General features: G+C 42.8%; 1 protein-coding gene across 3 annotated transcripts in view; it reads right to left on the minus strand.

Annotated features, from left to right (window-relative positions):
* Positions 1-2,070: 2,070 nt before the first annotated feature.
* GALT (galactose-1-phosphate uridylyltransferase) overlaps positions 2,071-15,082 on the minus strand; it is a 784,930-nt gene continuing 771,918 nt past the window's right edge. For all 3 annotated transcript variants that reach the window (XM_069626827.1, XM_069626825.1, XM_069626826.1), the window contains one exon: positions 2,071-5,480. In XM_069626827.1, the coding sequence (XP_069482928.1) occupies positions 5,452-5,480 (29 nt within the window). In that variant the 3' untranslated portion in view covers positions 2,071-5,451. The remainder of the gene's footprint in view (positions 5,481-15,082) is intronic.

The raw sequence follows: 15,082 nt of genomic DNA on the forward strand, positions 1-15,082 counted from the left end.
AACATCTACACCTGAAGAAAGGGTCAGGGAATCCCCGAAACACGTCGTGTACAAAAATATGTGATTGTGTTAACATATTTTGATGAACCTTTAAGCAGATGATAAATTCAGAGATTTGCTCTGATGCACTTTTGATTTATTATTTTGAAAACGATTTCTTGTATGAATCAATTTGGAAAATGTAATTTTTGTATTAATGAATGATGTAATTCATTTTACTCTACATTCCTTGTGGAAAACTGAATGCCTTTACAATACAGTTTACCTAAAGTATACATTTTGTGTATTTTTATTTATTGTACATCTAATTATATAAATATTAGTTATTACAACTAAGTGATCAGGAAGAGACTTTTTTCTCGATTAGAGTGATCAGGCTTTTACCTTAGAGGTTTCTGTGGTAACAAATGTGCTGTTAATGCACAAACAGACCAGCCCAAACTGATAGGCCATTTCTCCACTGTCCAGAAATGCAAACACCATAGCTTTTCATTCTGCTCTTTTTGTTTCTTACGACGGTCCTTAAACATCAAGGAGTACTAGGAGAGATCCAAAATGTGTAATTGTTGTAATGAAATATATTGCATGCCATTTACAAATATCCATCAATAACCTTTAAGCAGGAATCACAGGCAAAGACCACAGCGCAGAGCATTCGGGAGAGAGACTGGCGTGGTAGACTGAAATTACTAAAAGCAGGAAGGCAGGATGATGTGGAGATCTATGTAACATAGTGAAACATAGTGAAACACAATCAATGGTTCATCTGCAGGCGACCAATGCCACTCACTAATTTAACAAATAGGTCATAGCTAAAATAATACTTTAACAGAAAGGCACTTGAAGACACATCAACTAATTTACTGCAGGTGTGGACCAATGTATTTGTACAAAACATCACTATTCTCTCAAGAAAGAGCTGGTCATTTTACAGCAAAAAAACACTTATAATTCTTCAAAAAGAGAATACACTAACGGCCACACGAATACTGAACAATTGGCTAATCAGCCTATGACTTTGTCTCCGTCCTCCTGGTAGCCAGATTACAATAATCATATAATTCTGGATGACGCTGATCTTAAGACAGCTTATCCTGTTACAGGTAAATACCTCCAAAAAGGTTCCTTTCGTGTCCCACCCCTACCTATTTACGCATGAAAAATGCAAAGAGGCATTGGTGATGTTAATATTGCATTTTCTTTTATTATAGGCATCTATTTTTCTTCACTCTTAATTTGTTTGGCTGAAGCTACAGTCTGTTAATGTGAACATCTCAGCCGTGATCGAACATCTCAGTCATGATCATAATCAATTATTTATGATTTGCGGGTCACATACATCTGGTTGTAGAAACAGTATCTATGCATTATTTATGTTCTTATGTTCTCACTATGAGACAACATTGCAGTAAGGAATGTTTTATTCTCAACTTCTTTTTCAATTCAAAAGTTATACTGTTGCCCTGTATAGTGGGCACCAGGTCATGACTAGGTCTAGGTCAGGTGGCAAGGGGTTGGCATGTCCTCATTAAATAGTGGCAAGGATGTTTAATTGCCGGTTTGGTGCTGGGTTTGGTACCCTAAACGTTCATAGGGAAATGTCCATTTAAAATGTACCTGCTCCACCACCTCATAAAACGTAATTGCAATATCAAAAGACAGCTAAATGTCAAAACACCTCCGGAGAATGAGCAAGGATTGCATTGAATGTTGCCTTGATTTAATAATAAAACCGATGCCAGGTATAAAAGAACTGCCTGGATTTTAACCAACAGCATGTACCAATGTCAATGCTTTATGGTGCACATTTTTAAGAAGATGGTGCTACTACGGCCTGTGGCTATAAGGTTTGAAGCTTGGGGTTAGTTAAAGCTCAGGCATTAACGAAATAATTGTGGAATTAGACATTGCATCCTCTGGACCTTAGGACCTCCTCTGCACACAGCATCTTGTATAGGACAAAAACATGACTCCTTGGAATACATCTTGAAAAAATTATTGGTTAGAGTTTCTATAGTAATGAATACTCATTCGAATTTTTCTCAAGAATAAAGTCTCTGAAACAAAACATTAAATATACATTCAATCATTTAATCCACAACAAGTGTATAAATACAGGTAAGTGATAAGCAAGCTAAAAAAATACAAAAAACCAATTACATAGCCAATATTAGTCCTCTGTTCACCCAACACATATATTCAAAACAATTAAAGTAAGAAAATACATGGAATATGAAATTAATGAATCCACAGAAAATATGTATAGAAGAATACAACATAATCAAATACTTTAAAGCCAAAATAAGGAGGCAGGCATCGCTGATGTAATAAGCCTAGTCAAATACGCATTGTTGAAAGAACCAACCAACCAGTGTTAATGCAATGACCTATAACTTCATGAGCACGTCTTTATTAGGGCAATATTCTGTGTACCTGAACCCAAACATATTTTATTGCATATAGATGAATGAGAGAAAGGATTGTTGAGACATAGAAATTAAACATTGTGTGAAAGAAATTATCTTGCACACCTATGTAAATATTCTACATGAGAGATGAAACTAATTCTTGGATCCTATAAAACATAAGCAAGATAATAAATAAACTGAAGTTACTATTGCATTGGTCCACCACCAACAAAGTTAACAGCATGAACTGCTGCATTACTTATTTTAAACAAATTGGTACTTGGACATCTTCAAATCTAAACTACCTAACCAAATGAACTCTGGAAGCACTTCCAAGATATTCTGCAAATAAATTAAGTGACAAGAACAAAACGAAACGCTAAAGATTCTTACACCACTCATGCTGTTGTATAATGAACCCGAAGGTGGTCAGTCTTTGAATGCTGGCAACGCGTCCCGCTGACACAGAAACACTCCTGATGTACCATTATTCTACAAAGGCATGAGTGGTGCGAGATTCTCCCTTAAAATTGGAATAGTAGAGGTGGCGAAAACTGACCTGTGATGAGATGGGAGACCATGTTGTGTTGAGCGATTTTCTTGAGCCAATGTGATCCATGCACTTATGAAAGCAATTAATGGGCGGTCAGTCCTGAAGAAAACATTGGCAAATTTACTTTGGGATAATGTTGAAACTAGGAAGAAGGGGAAAATAGAAGACCCTTCCAAAGAGCTCATTTTGTCAAGAAGACAATATCAATACACAACTGTCTCACCTAGGAGACTGTGGCTTATTTGAATGTGGTTCATTTCTTTTTGTCTTTCCAGCCAAGTGGTTTAGGAATTTCTCATACATTGTTTTGCACATTTAGACTCTATTGTCATTGATGGGGCATTGAGATTAATGGCATGATTTGCACTTTTTTTGTTAGATACATTGTGATGTTAGTTTATGTCTGACACTGTATTTACAATGAATTGCTATGATTCTATGAGCCAGCTCAGGCAGATTTTACATATGGAAAATTTTGAATAAAATTTATTTTTTATTCCTTTTGGAAACTTTATTCCCCTTACATTTTTGTGTTTGAATATATTAGCCCTTGGAATGAAGTGTTAGGGGCCTACCTACCCTTGTTTTTGTTTTTCAAATCTTGTTCAGATCTATTCATGTTAGGAACTGAACATGGTTTAGATTTAATAATCTTGTCAAACCCTTTCAAAATGACCTTTCCAAAAGGTAACAATTTCACTGGTCATTTTAGAGCCCAGAGGAAGATAAATCGATAAGTGGCTGGATCCAGTACTAACATCATGAGTTACATCATCTTATTCAGCCCGGTTCTCTACCTCTACTTGAAGACTCTGCATATAATACGAGAGAACGGCCTACATCATTGTACTTTAGAAGTTTGAATGGTAGTCAGTTAAAGATGCAGGGCAGCCTGCCACCCTCATAGAACAAATGCTGCAAAACATTCACTGAATTCTATTCATGCGAATAACCTCTCAGTGAGGACTTGAGGAGAAAACACATTTGTAAAACGCAATCTTGCGTCCATCAACTAACAAATTGTCAAGAAACGGCAGCAGATTGCTAAAGACAGGACATCTGGAAACATTATGAAAAGGAGAACATTTTAAGTCTAACAGACAAGGAGAAGTAAACATATCAAAGTTGCTGACTGAAAGAACAGCACAAACCGGCACATAAAACAATCTAAGAATGGAGATGAAGCCAAAAGGAATGTTGGGGCTTTAGACAAAGTTTTGATTACAAGCTAATTATGGTAATAACTTTCACTGAATGTTTTATTACTATTGAGGATTAACCAAAGGAAAGCAAAATAACTGAGTAACATGAATGTATACAACACCAACAGTGAACAATAATAAGGATGTCAGAAAAGCTATTATTTGCTCTAAAATAATTCTAAACAGTGGGAATACCGACCTAAACAAAGCTGAATGGAAAGCCATCATTGTTGAAAAGCCTCAAACCAATGTGCGACTACAATAGTGTGCAGACCGAAGACACATTTTAGACCAATCTGCACAATTATATATTTAAGATTTAGTGTACAAAAACATGTCTGCTAAATTGACCAGCTTTTCTCTTGATATAGTAGATGGCAACAAGTCTACAAGGGATAAGGTGTGCATGCCAGTCAATTTATAAGAACTTGAAGAAGTTATTTGTGGTATGTCCACGACAGAACATGGAATCTAAGAAATGGGGGAAGCCCAACAGCCTCAACAATATTAGTAGAAACAGTAAATGGTCATTGTGTCCTCCAGATTGGGGCTGGTTTTTACTCCTTTCCACAGTTATTGTTACCCTGAGATTATGCAAAAGTAAGGTAGATGATACAATACATTGCCTTAGAGTAATGAATGTGCTATACAGTGATGGACAGAATGTGTCTTCAAGTCCTAGTTTCTCTACAGAAATCCTTCTTAGTGCACTCAATAAAGTTTCCATGTTGGTAGCATCAGGCAATGAATTCCAATTCCTATGCGCTTTCAACAACACGGGTGCACAGACTGAGAACTTTCACCATACCCATAAAAGCAAAAGGTTTACATATGTGATTCGGTCATTTTTAATATGCTGTTCAAAATGAAGCCTGATAGAAACCACTGCTGATGTTGCTGATGGGCAACAATGTGTTGCCTCCCCTATAGTGGTTGCTGAATGTTCTATATTGGAAGAAATCACAGTATATGCCACACGCATCCCATTCTATGGCAAGTTAGGCTATATTGGATTGGATGAAGGGCCAGTCAGTTCTCGGCTCCTTTCAACTAGGTCATGAATTAAAATGCCCAATGTCTTTATGGACTGTAAATAACTGATCAGTGACCAAAACATCTGTCCAATACAGAGGAATCCATTTCTTTCCATGAACTTCAATTCTGTTATTGATACACAAAGTACTTTGGTTGGTATATTTGGAAAAGGCGTTCCTCTACCGTGCAGGCATATGGATCTCATTGCAGGTTCTGTTGGTCCGTTCCAGTCTGCTTTAGTTTGTAGTGCTCTTCAGTTAACCCTCTCAGTCGTTCTGCTGCCTAAACAAATAGAGAACAAAGTCAGAAGACTTGAGGCTTATACTTTATACTTAGCCTAATTTATCCTGAATAGTTGTTATTGTGATAGGATCTGATGGGTTCATCCCCCACCACGCCTCTTTGCGATCATTATGTGTTGGGTGGGTGGGCGTAAACCTGCTTACTTAGATGGGCAATGAGATGCTGTTATTACTCACAATGGGCCTCATTATAACGCTGGCAGTAGCTGTGCCGGTAAAAACTTCAGGCTGTCGCCGGATTTGTGCTTTTTTTTCCGGCATCTGGTAATGGGGAATCACCAGGGCATTACAGACCCGGTGGTCCCTGAAGCCAGGCGCCGGAAAAAGAAACTCTCGATTCCCATTGAGTCCCAGTCATAGGACTCAATGGGAATGGGGAGGACGGATGCACCAGTACTGTGTGGCACAGTGCCGGTGCATCCGTCGAGGTCTGCGAGCGGGTGCCTTTCCGCCTGCTAGGTCAGACTTGGTGAGTGGAAAGGCACCGGCACGCAGAACTCGGAGTGTGCCGGTACGGTAACAACGGTGCCGGTAGCTTACCGGCACTGTTATTACCGAACTGGCATACTCATAATGAGGCCCAATATCTACATAGGCATCCCTGGGGATACCGGCTGACATCACAGGAGGGTAGTGATATTGTGGGCTAGTAAAATTTCATGGGGAGGTTGGGATCTGCCATCATAGCAAAGGGGATACCTCATATCATAGGGGTAGAGTGTCTTACATCATGCAGGATTTGCAGACACCATTTAAGGGCTAGTGTCATTCCTTAGGAGCACAAAGACATCACTTATGGGCGGATCTGACTAGCACCCTAACAATACAGACACATATCACCACAAACAAGGCATCTTTATAATAGTACAACCTTCACCAGATTAATGTTGGCAAATCTGCTCAGAGGTGGCTGCCGGACACATTACATCTTTAGCCCTATCACATCCACTTATCACATCCAAACTAGCAGCGTTGTTCCTGCACTGTTACCATATAGATCTTCTGATTTTCCCTTCCGGATCAAACATGGACCCAAGTGTCACTGCAACAAATGTAGAACCATACCAGCACTCAGGACTTGGATAGGTCTAGCCTGCACTCACCAAACCCACATCCCTCCACCCTTCCAACCCAGCTTTTTTTTTTTGAGAACCAAGCACCACTAGGCAGCAAAAACGGTGAAGGTGTGCTATACAAGTCTCATTTACATTACAAAAACCATACATGTTTTTTTAAGCTGGTATGTTGGACGGTTTCATAGGAGGGAATGTATGAATATTAGTAGATTAATTATGGTAGATATTTCATCAGTGAGCACAGATGACAGAAATTACTTGGGTCCAAGGTCACATTCCCAACTAGTTACTACTATAAACAATTATTAAGCTCTTAAAATGCATTAATGTATGAAAGATATTTGTCAGACTGCAAAACTACAAGCCTGTATGTACTCATGCTGGCTCAAAGTCATAACAACAGATTACAGGTGTAACGGCGAGCAGCAATTTCTTTCTAGTTTTATTTTTTACTTTAAATAAGTAGTTGCATGTTGTAGTTATTTGTATTTATTATGTGGAGGACAATTGTCCAAAACCTAGAGTACCCAACTGTATTATGGGGGGTGATAATCATGGGGTAGTGGGTAAATGATTGGGGGGTATGAGGTTAGAGCAGTATAGAGACTGTGAAAAAATATGTTAGGGCAGGACATCACCAACGCTGTTAATGGCAGACTAAAACTGTAGGTGCCATTAAGTGCAGTGATAGTGGAAACTGCAGACTGCGCAACCGGAGGTGTTGGTGGACATAAATGAGCGCAGCAGGGGCTCAACGAGTTCCACTGGATTTAAATTGCCAGACAAAGATTTCTGACACTTTAGAATGAGACTGCTGCTGCGCAGTGCATCAGCATTCAGATGAGGCCTTCAGTGATCACCTAAACACCATCAACCAATGGGCCGTCATCAGGCCGAAGTGCCCGGACTACTACAAGGGCGTCAGCAGGCAGTGTAGTTCCCAGATCATTACTACACCTACCACCGCACCCTCTGCTTTAACAAGTTTGTGAAGCTCTGCCTGAACCGGCTACAGGACCCTGCCACCCTCTGCACCCTGGACACTGGGTCCTGGTGAAATGTCATTAGCGAAGGTCTGCACGTCAGCTGAGGTGGCATGGTCCAAATCAAATTTTATTAATCAGCAACTAAGCAGTGAAGTGCGCCAGTATCTCTATCTGGATTCACGTGGCACATTGCCACAAGGTAGCTGCCTCAGCTGATGACATCACCTTACCGGTCACCGATCTACCACGGACTGGCTCCAGCTCCCCCATGGCCACCGACACCACCTCCAGTGAGGCCGCCATGTGAGTGTGTCAGAGGCATCTGTGCAGTCATAAAGAGAGAGCTGCAGTTTCCTTTGTTAGAAACATCTAAGGATTCTTCACTCCCACACAGTGCCCATCAACGAGAGGTGAAGTTAATGTCAGCACGCAATCTCTACCGATATCGAAACAGATTGATATTAAGCAGAGCAGTGAATATTGTCCTTTTCCTGGTTGTGATAGAACTGAGCCTCTGGGCAGCAGTTACGAAATGTCCCTGTAAGAATGGACCACCATATCCATATGTATTTTGCAAGGGAGGTGCTGAGACAAGAAATGATGACATCATGAATAACTCAGCCTCTAATTAGAGGGGTATTCAGCTTATCCCACTTTCCAGCCCAGCAGCGGTCGCCAAGTGTTCCTGTAAGGATGGGCAACCTCATCCATCTGCAGGTAGCAAGGAAGGTGAAGTTCATGAGTCAAGAAAGGATGACATCATGAATAGGTCAGTCGCTGAATGGAGGAAGATTTAGCCTATCACGGTTCACAGCCCAGCAGCTGCCAAATGTCCCCGTAAGGGAGGTGCTGAGACAAAGGATGGCATCATGAATAGCTCAGTTCCTGTTTGGAGGGATCTCATTTCCCAGTCCAGCAGGTACAGTAATGGTCAGCTCGGAACTCCAGAAGGCTGTTCCAGACAAACCTTCTCTGAATACTACCACAGGGTCAGTGACAATCAACTGAACATCAGAAGCCTTTTTCAGATAAACCTTCTCTGAATACCTCCACAGGTACATTGCCAATCACCTCTGAATATCAAAGCACTGTCCTAGGCCAACATTTTCTGAATACTACCACAGATAGAGTGACTATCACCTCTGAAAATGAGAAGACAGTACCAGACCAACCATTGCTGAATACTAGCACGGTTTTTCCTGTAGACAAAAGTCTGGAATCAGACTTTACGCAGAAGCAAGAGTCCATGAGAATTGACTATGGAGATGAGACTGAAAACAAAGATGGTCCCTAAAGCACAGAAGCCATTTCACTTTAATGAGCAAATGTGACTCCTTATTTATAAATGAGAATGTGAATGGATCAACTTGCCAACAGTGCCATCTGCCTCTCAGGGACTTACTGTACTGTAGGACCCGGTGACTGTAAGCTGTACTACATGGCTATCACAAGGTGGAGGACTTGCAGCCTGCAAAATGTACAGAGAACGCCCACTCCAGCCTAATCATGCCCCTTAGATGGCATTATATACATATACATCCTAGCAGCAATGCCATGGCAGCTTGATCGCTAGAGGGATGGAGGGTCTGAGGGCTTAATCAGGGCCTCTTTTGCCATACCTGTAAACACAAATCCAAATAAAGCGCTGCACTGTGTCTCATATATTTCTTTCTTTTTTAAAGTGCAGTGATAGTAGGTAGGGAGGATTCAGGGGCATGGGAAAGTTATTTTGTGTGACAAAGTGGTTGCTTGTTTAATGAGCAGAAGAAGGAACCTTAGTGTTATTGGAATGAGTAATGTTGGTTTTAATGTCAGGAGGGGAGTTCTAGAGGAGGGGAGAAAAAAAGTAGAAGGCATTGAATCGAGTGGGTTGACGGGGTTTGGTACAGACAGTTTCAGTTGGGGGGGAGAGAATCAATAGATGAGTATGCAAGGTATGGGGTGTGGAGCAAGGCCATTAATATATTTGGAAATTAGAATTCTATAGAGGGATTGTTGTGCATAGGGCGTAAACTAAATGTGCCGAGGAGAGGTAGTGGAGAAGAAGGGAGGATTGTGTGTGTGTGTGTGTGGTAAAGTTCAGGACTTTGTTAAGTTAAGGAAGGTTGTTCAGGGTAGGCAAAGCGACCAAGGACCATGTGGATATAACAACTCTAGCAGAGTGATCAAAGAGGACACCAAGTTTGCGTGCTTTGGGGGAGGGTGTTAAGAGATTATGGAGAGAAGAAATAGGGAAGGGAAGAGGAAATAGAGGCTGGGAGATACGGTTTACATCCAGTGTCAGGCGGCAGTTAGTGATCCCTAGGGATGGGTTAGGGGTGGACAAGTGGAGGAAGTAGAAGTCCTTAGGATGGGAGCTAGCTCAGAAAGTGATGTGAGGGAACGAGTGAATGAAGGCTAGAACGAGTAATGGAGACTGGCCAGTGGAAGAAAAAGGAGGAGGATGTCAAAGAGGTTATATGTGGTAACTCAGATCCTAGACATTTCTGCTGAGCTAAAAGAGGATGTTGGGAGCCAAGTTGCCGTCAGTGCAGTCTGTCTGTCTGCACTGTGTCTTTCTACGCTTACCCTGCTCATTGCTGCCTGGAGGAGGAGCCAGTCTTTAAAACCCCTGCTAGACCTTAGAGCGGAGTTGGGAGCTGAATTGCTGTCTGTGCAGTCTGTGCTGCGACTGCAGCTAGAGAGGCTGTCCTGACCTTGGCCTGCGAAGCTCTTGACTCCAAGACCCTTGGAATTCAAGGGAAGCGGGTTGGCCGAGTCACATCTGGTGTTATAAGCCACCTCAGGGGTAAGCGTTCCTGTCTTATACAAACCTACTGGGTCGTGATCTAACTGTGACTGGGCCTTTGGAGTGTGAGCCTGCTGCCTTTCTGCAGCCCCATAGCCCTTTGCTGGCTGTCCCCCCTCTCAGGTGAACTCAAGCTGTTTTGACTGTTACTTGCTCAAAAGAGTGAGGGAAGAAGCAAGTGTTCCCTTGGGAAAGGCTCGGTCTGTGGGCAGAAGAGTGGCTGGAATCTTTACAATGCAAAGTTACACCAAAAGTGCCTGTCGCCCCATCTGTCTTTGATGAAAGATCTCAGTCCAAACTACACCCTGTGGCCAAAAGCCCAGAGACACAACTTGCAACTCGATGAAGAGCCTGTAAAGCACTGTTCCACCACTGTTTGTTGTTCTTCTATTTATGTAGCCTCAGGGGGGTCTCCCTCACTTAGCTCAAATCTGGTACCCAGCAGGCATTCATCTCAAATAATCAGGACCTTGTTTCAAATGTTTCAATCCTTGCCCCAGCGATCTGTCACAAACTGGGGAAACGAGTGAGACTCTCACTCGACTTTAAATCCAACCAGTGGGTATTTCCAAGCCTTATTGATGAGGAGGATAACATCACCAAGGTCATGTTACATCGGCCCACTAGGCTGGGCCCATCGCCCAATGATCTCACTGGAGCATCTCCCTCAGTAAATGTACTAACAAACTCCCTATGGGAAGAAAGAGGCCCTGGGACCTATGGTGTTACCGAAGCTCCCAAGGTGGGAGACGGGGGGGGCTTATCCATTGCCCACTGTGGTAAATCCTGGGGGTAGTGATCCTGTCCATGAGCAGACAGCAGTCGACGAGCTATCCTTCCTGGTTCTATCCCGTTTGTTGAACTCCCTGGACAGGTGTTATGATACCCTTAACTTTGAATTAAAGGAGGTTCAGACAATATTGAAGGATGTTTGTGCAATGGTTAATTATCTTCCAAGTAGGGATACTGAGTGAACAAAAGCCACCCAGAGATCAGGCCCAACATTTGACAGTTAATTTGTGCACTAACCAGTCTCAGGGGCCCTAGAAGCCACACCCTAATACACAGGAGGGCGAGAGAAGAGCTAGTTCGGACTGGGTCAGGACTGTGAACGCACTACATGGGGAAGTAGTTAACTCCGATCCCCACGCATGATTAACTATAACATCTATGGTGTCTTGGAACTCGAGGGAATTTAACAATATTTCTAGTAACAAAGATGTTTTAAGTTCCTTTGCTATTGTTTGCCTGCAGGAAACCATAATGTGTGATGCTTCCATCATGGATGGTTATGAGGTGTTTGGAATTAACACTGAACGGGGTGAAAGAGGCTACCTCTATGGCAGGCTCTTGACAGCCATTAAACATAACCAGGGGATTGAAGCTACCCCAATCAATTCATCAAGATCGGATATGTTAATCACTCTCCTGTCTTAAAAGCTGTCGGCTTCAGACGAATTCATTAAGTGTCTTTTATTTAATATCTACTTTAACCCAGAACATGTAGGTTTAGAGGATTTTCTCTCAGATTTCTCTTACTCTATGCTTGGTGAAACCCCAGAGGAAGGGGCCTATGTTATAGTTGTGGGAGATTTTAATGCAGAATGTCTCGAGCAGTCATGGTACCAAAAACAAGACCGACTGGGGGTGTCAGCTAAAAAACTCTACAATGGGAGCCGGATACGCCAAGAATTTCTGTCATGGGATTTGATCCCTTGAATGGAGTCCTACAGCCTGGTATACCACCTAGGTTTTAGTGGCACAACAATCTCTGGCGATCGACGATTGACTATGTTTTTGTGTCCTCATGCCTTTCAGCAAGGTGTTGTTCTCTGGAGGTACGGTCCACTCAGCTAAGCGACCATTCAATGTTAGTGTACACATTTCCAGCCATATAGTCTTGTTCCGTAGGCAATGTGGAGCTGCCAATAGTGGTAAACCCAAGGGACCACAGTGTCTGCTGGCAATATAGATTTGCATGTTAATTCAATGGGATAATGGAATTGAAGTTTGAGGAAAATATGCCCAGACTATGATCCCCAAAGTACTTTGGTCCCACTGTTTTTTCAACTCTGGGGGCTCTTTGCTCTGCAAGGTTTCTGGCAAAAAGTATACGCTTGGATGTCCACGCCCCCGCTCTTGACAGTGCAGTAAGGCTTCGCTAGAAACAGTTGAGGCATAATATTAGGGGGCTGAACAAAAACAGCCACTCCTTTTTTGCCGAAAGGCGTGCCTTAAAGACTACATTTAAAAACTGGATTTGGGGGCGCAGGTTTATGAGGTCAATAAATGATGCTGAAAAAATGTTAGGATTTTTGTTAGGGTCCAATTCAGTTAATTCCTGGCAGCTGATTGGATCAAACAGGATTGACCCATTCTTGCAGGTACAATCCATATCGAAGGCAAGCTGGGTTGACCACTTTGAAAAATTACACAAGGTAAATAAAGAAAGTGTGTAGTGCGGACAACAAGGTGTCATGGTGGGGTGCTCTCACTTGGGATTTGGATGACTTGCTGACCATTACTGGCTCTAGTAAGAGCTCGAATGCTCCTGGCCCGGATGGCTTGTTAGTTATGATATTAAGGTCTGACCCCATACTGTGGGCAAAGATTATTTCAGCCCTGTTCTGTAAGATCCTTCTATCTTGGAAACTCGCAACAGTGGTGGTGATTTTTAAAGGAGTGGACAGATTCTCGCCACTTAACTATAGGCCGATATCCATATCGGACGCAAACTGTAAAATATTCTCAAAGCTAGTCCTACAGGATTTGCTAATTTTGGCTCGAAATCTAGGCAAGCTTGACCTTTTCCAATATGGGTTAAAAAAAAGAAGGAGTGGGCACAGGTCGAAACAGTTTTCTGGTAAACCTACTAGATACCAAGACGCGGAACAGGCTCTATACTTGGCATTCCTAGATGTAAATAAGGCGTTCTACTGTGTAAATCGGGAGCTTTTATGGGCAAAAATTATCCAAGCATGGCTGCCCGAGTGCACCATTAGATATCCTTGTTTCACTAAGCAGGGACACAAAGATCAGGATCAGACATGACGCCAACGGGGCCCGCACTGCCTGTATTTCCACGAACAGGGGACTACGTCAAGAGTGTGTCCTGGTGCCTTTTTAATTTAATCTCTACATAATGGACATGGGCCTCTGCTGGGAATGTGTTCCATACGAATCCCCCTCTTTTACGTCAGACCAAGATCCAATGTTAAAACTATGCAGACAATTTAATCATTTTCGACAAAACTCTGATAGGACTACAACGGGCCTTGGACATATTAAATCTTTACTTCGAAAGTCTGGACCTCAAACTAAATGGTGCTAAATCAAAAGTCCTGATCTGAAATTAGGTGAAATCCAAATAGAAATCTTATAGATGTACGGTACAAGGGTATGCCCTGGCAGTAGTAAAGGAGTTTAAATATTTGGGCCGTATACTGTGTCATCAAACAAATGTAAAGCTGAAATGTATAGGAAATTTAGATCGTCCTTTTTAGCTTCGGCCTCTCAGCTGCGACTGTTTGACAACAAATTTGGTTGCTTTTCAACCATGCTGAAATTGTACTGGCAAAATTGCCAGGATTTATCTTTGGCATGGAAAATTTGGGAGTTATGATATGATATATTTTATTTGTATCGCGCTCGTACAAAAGTGTTTCAGAGCGCAAGGGAGGGGAACAGGGGCACAACAACGATCTTACTAGGCCCAGTGACATTGAGAACGCGCAAGTGCATGGGAAAGGGAGAAAGGGAAAAAGTGCATGGAAGGGGGAGAGTGGAAAGTGCGGAGCAGAGGAGAGCAGAATAAATAACAATAAATAGAACATTGAGGCAATAAACAGTGGTAGTGCAGCCAGCAAGTGGCAAGTGCTGTGTTTAAGGCAGCAGACTGGGTAGTGTGATAACTGGAGAAAAAGAAGAAAAAATGGGGGGGGGTACAGATACAGTCCCGGACGGGAGGCAGTGCAGGAGGGTGGCAGGGTGAGCAGGTACCTGGGCCCAGGGGACAGAGGGTGGCCAGGTGCACAGTGCCAAGAGAGAGCAGATCAGCAGGGGAGAGGGGGAGTGAAGGCAGAAGCAAAGAGGAAGGTCTTGAGATGCTTCCGGAACCGTAGATGGTTCTCCTCAGGTTTTAGAGTGGCAGGGAGGATGTTCCAGAGGGAGGCTAGGTAGATAGGGATCTACCCCCAGCACGTTTCTTTGAAAAACGATTGACCCGGAGGGAGTTAGAGGTAGAGGAGCGAAGAGCTCGAGAGGGGAGGTATTTGCAGAGGGATAGCTGAAGGTATTTTGAACCCAGGCCCCAGGACGATGCAGAGGGCTTTGAATTTAACCCTTGCATCCACTGGGAGCCAAGGGAGTGATTTCAGAGCTGGAGAGATACGATCCCAGGGTTTGAGGCCAAGGACAAGTCTTGCAGTCCTGTTCTGGATAAGTTGTAGAGGGCGGAGAGTAGAGGCCGGTAGATTTAGAAAGAGGCTGCTACAATAGTCCAACTTAGAGAGAACCAGGGCTTGGCAGACAGTGAGCTTCTGAGGGAAGGAGAGGAAAGGCGGAGTACCTCTGAGGAGATGCAGTCGGAAGTTTGACTTTTTAGAGACCTCATAGATATGGGCGGAGAAGGAAAGTGTGGAATCGAAGATGACCCTGAGGTTCTTAGCCTCGCAGGTAGGGGTAGGAGGAGGGCCAAGAGAGGCCGGTCAGAGAGTGAGGGAAAAGGATGGAG

Source organism: Ambystoma mexicanum, chromosome 6p, assembly GCF_040938575.1.
Source record: "Ambystoma mexicanum isolate Mex_15411 chromosome 6p, UKY_AmexF1_1, whole genome shotgun sequence".
Lineage (NCBI taxonomy): Eukaryota > Metazoa > Chordata > Amphibia > Caudata > Ambystomatidae > Ambystoma > Ambystoma mexicanum.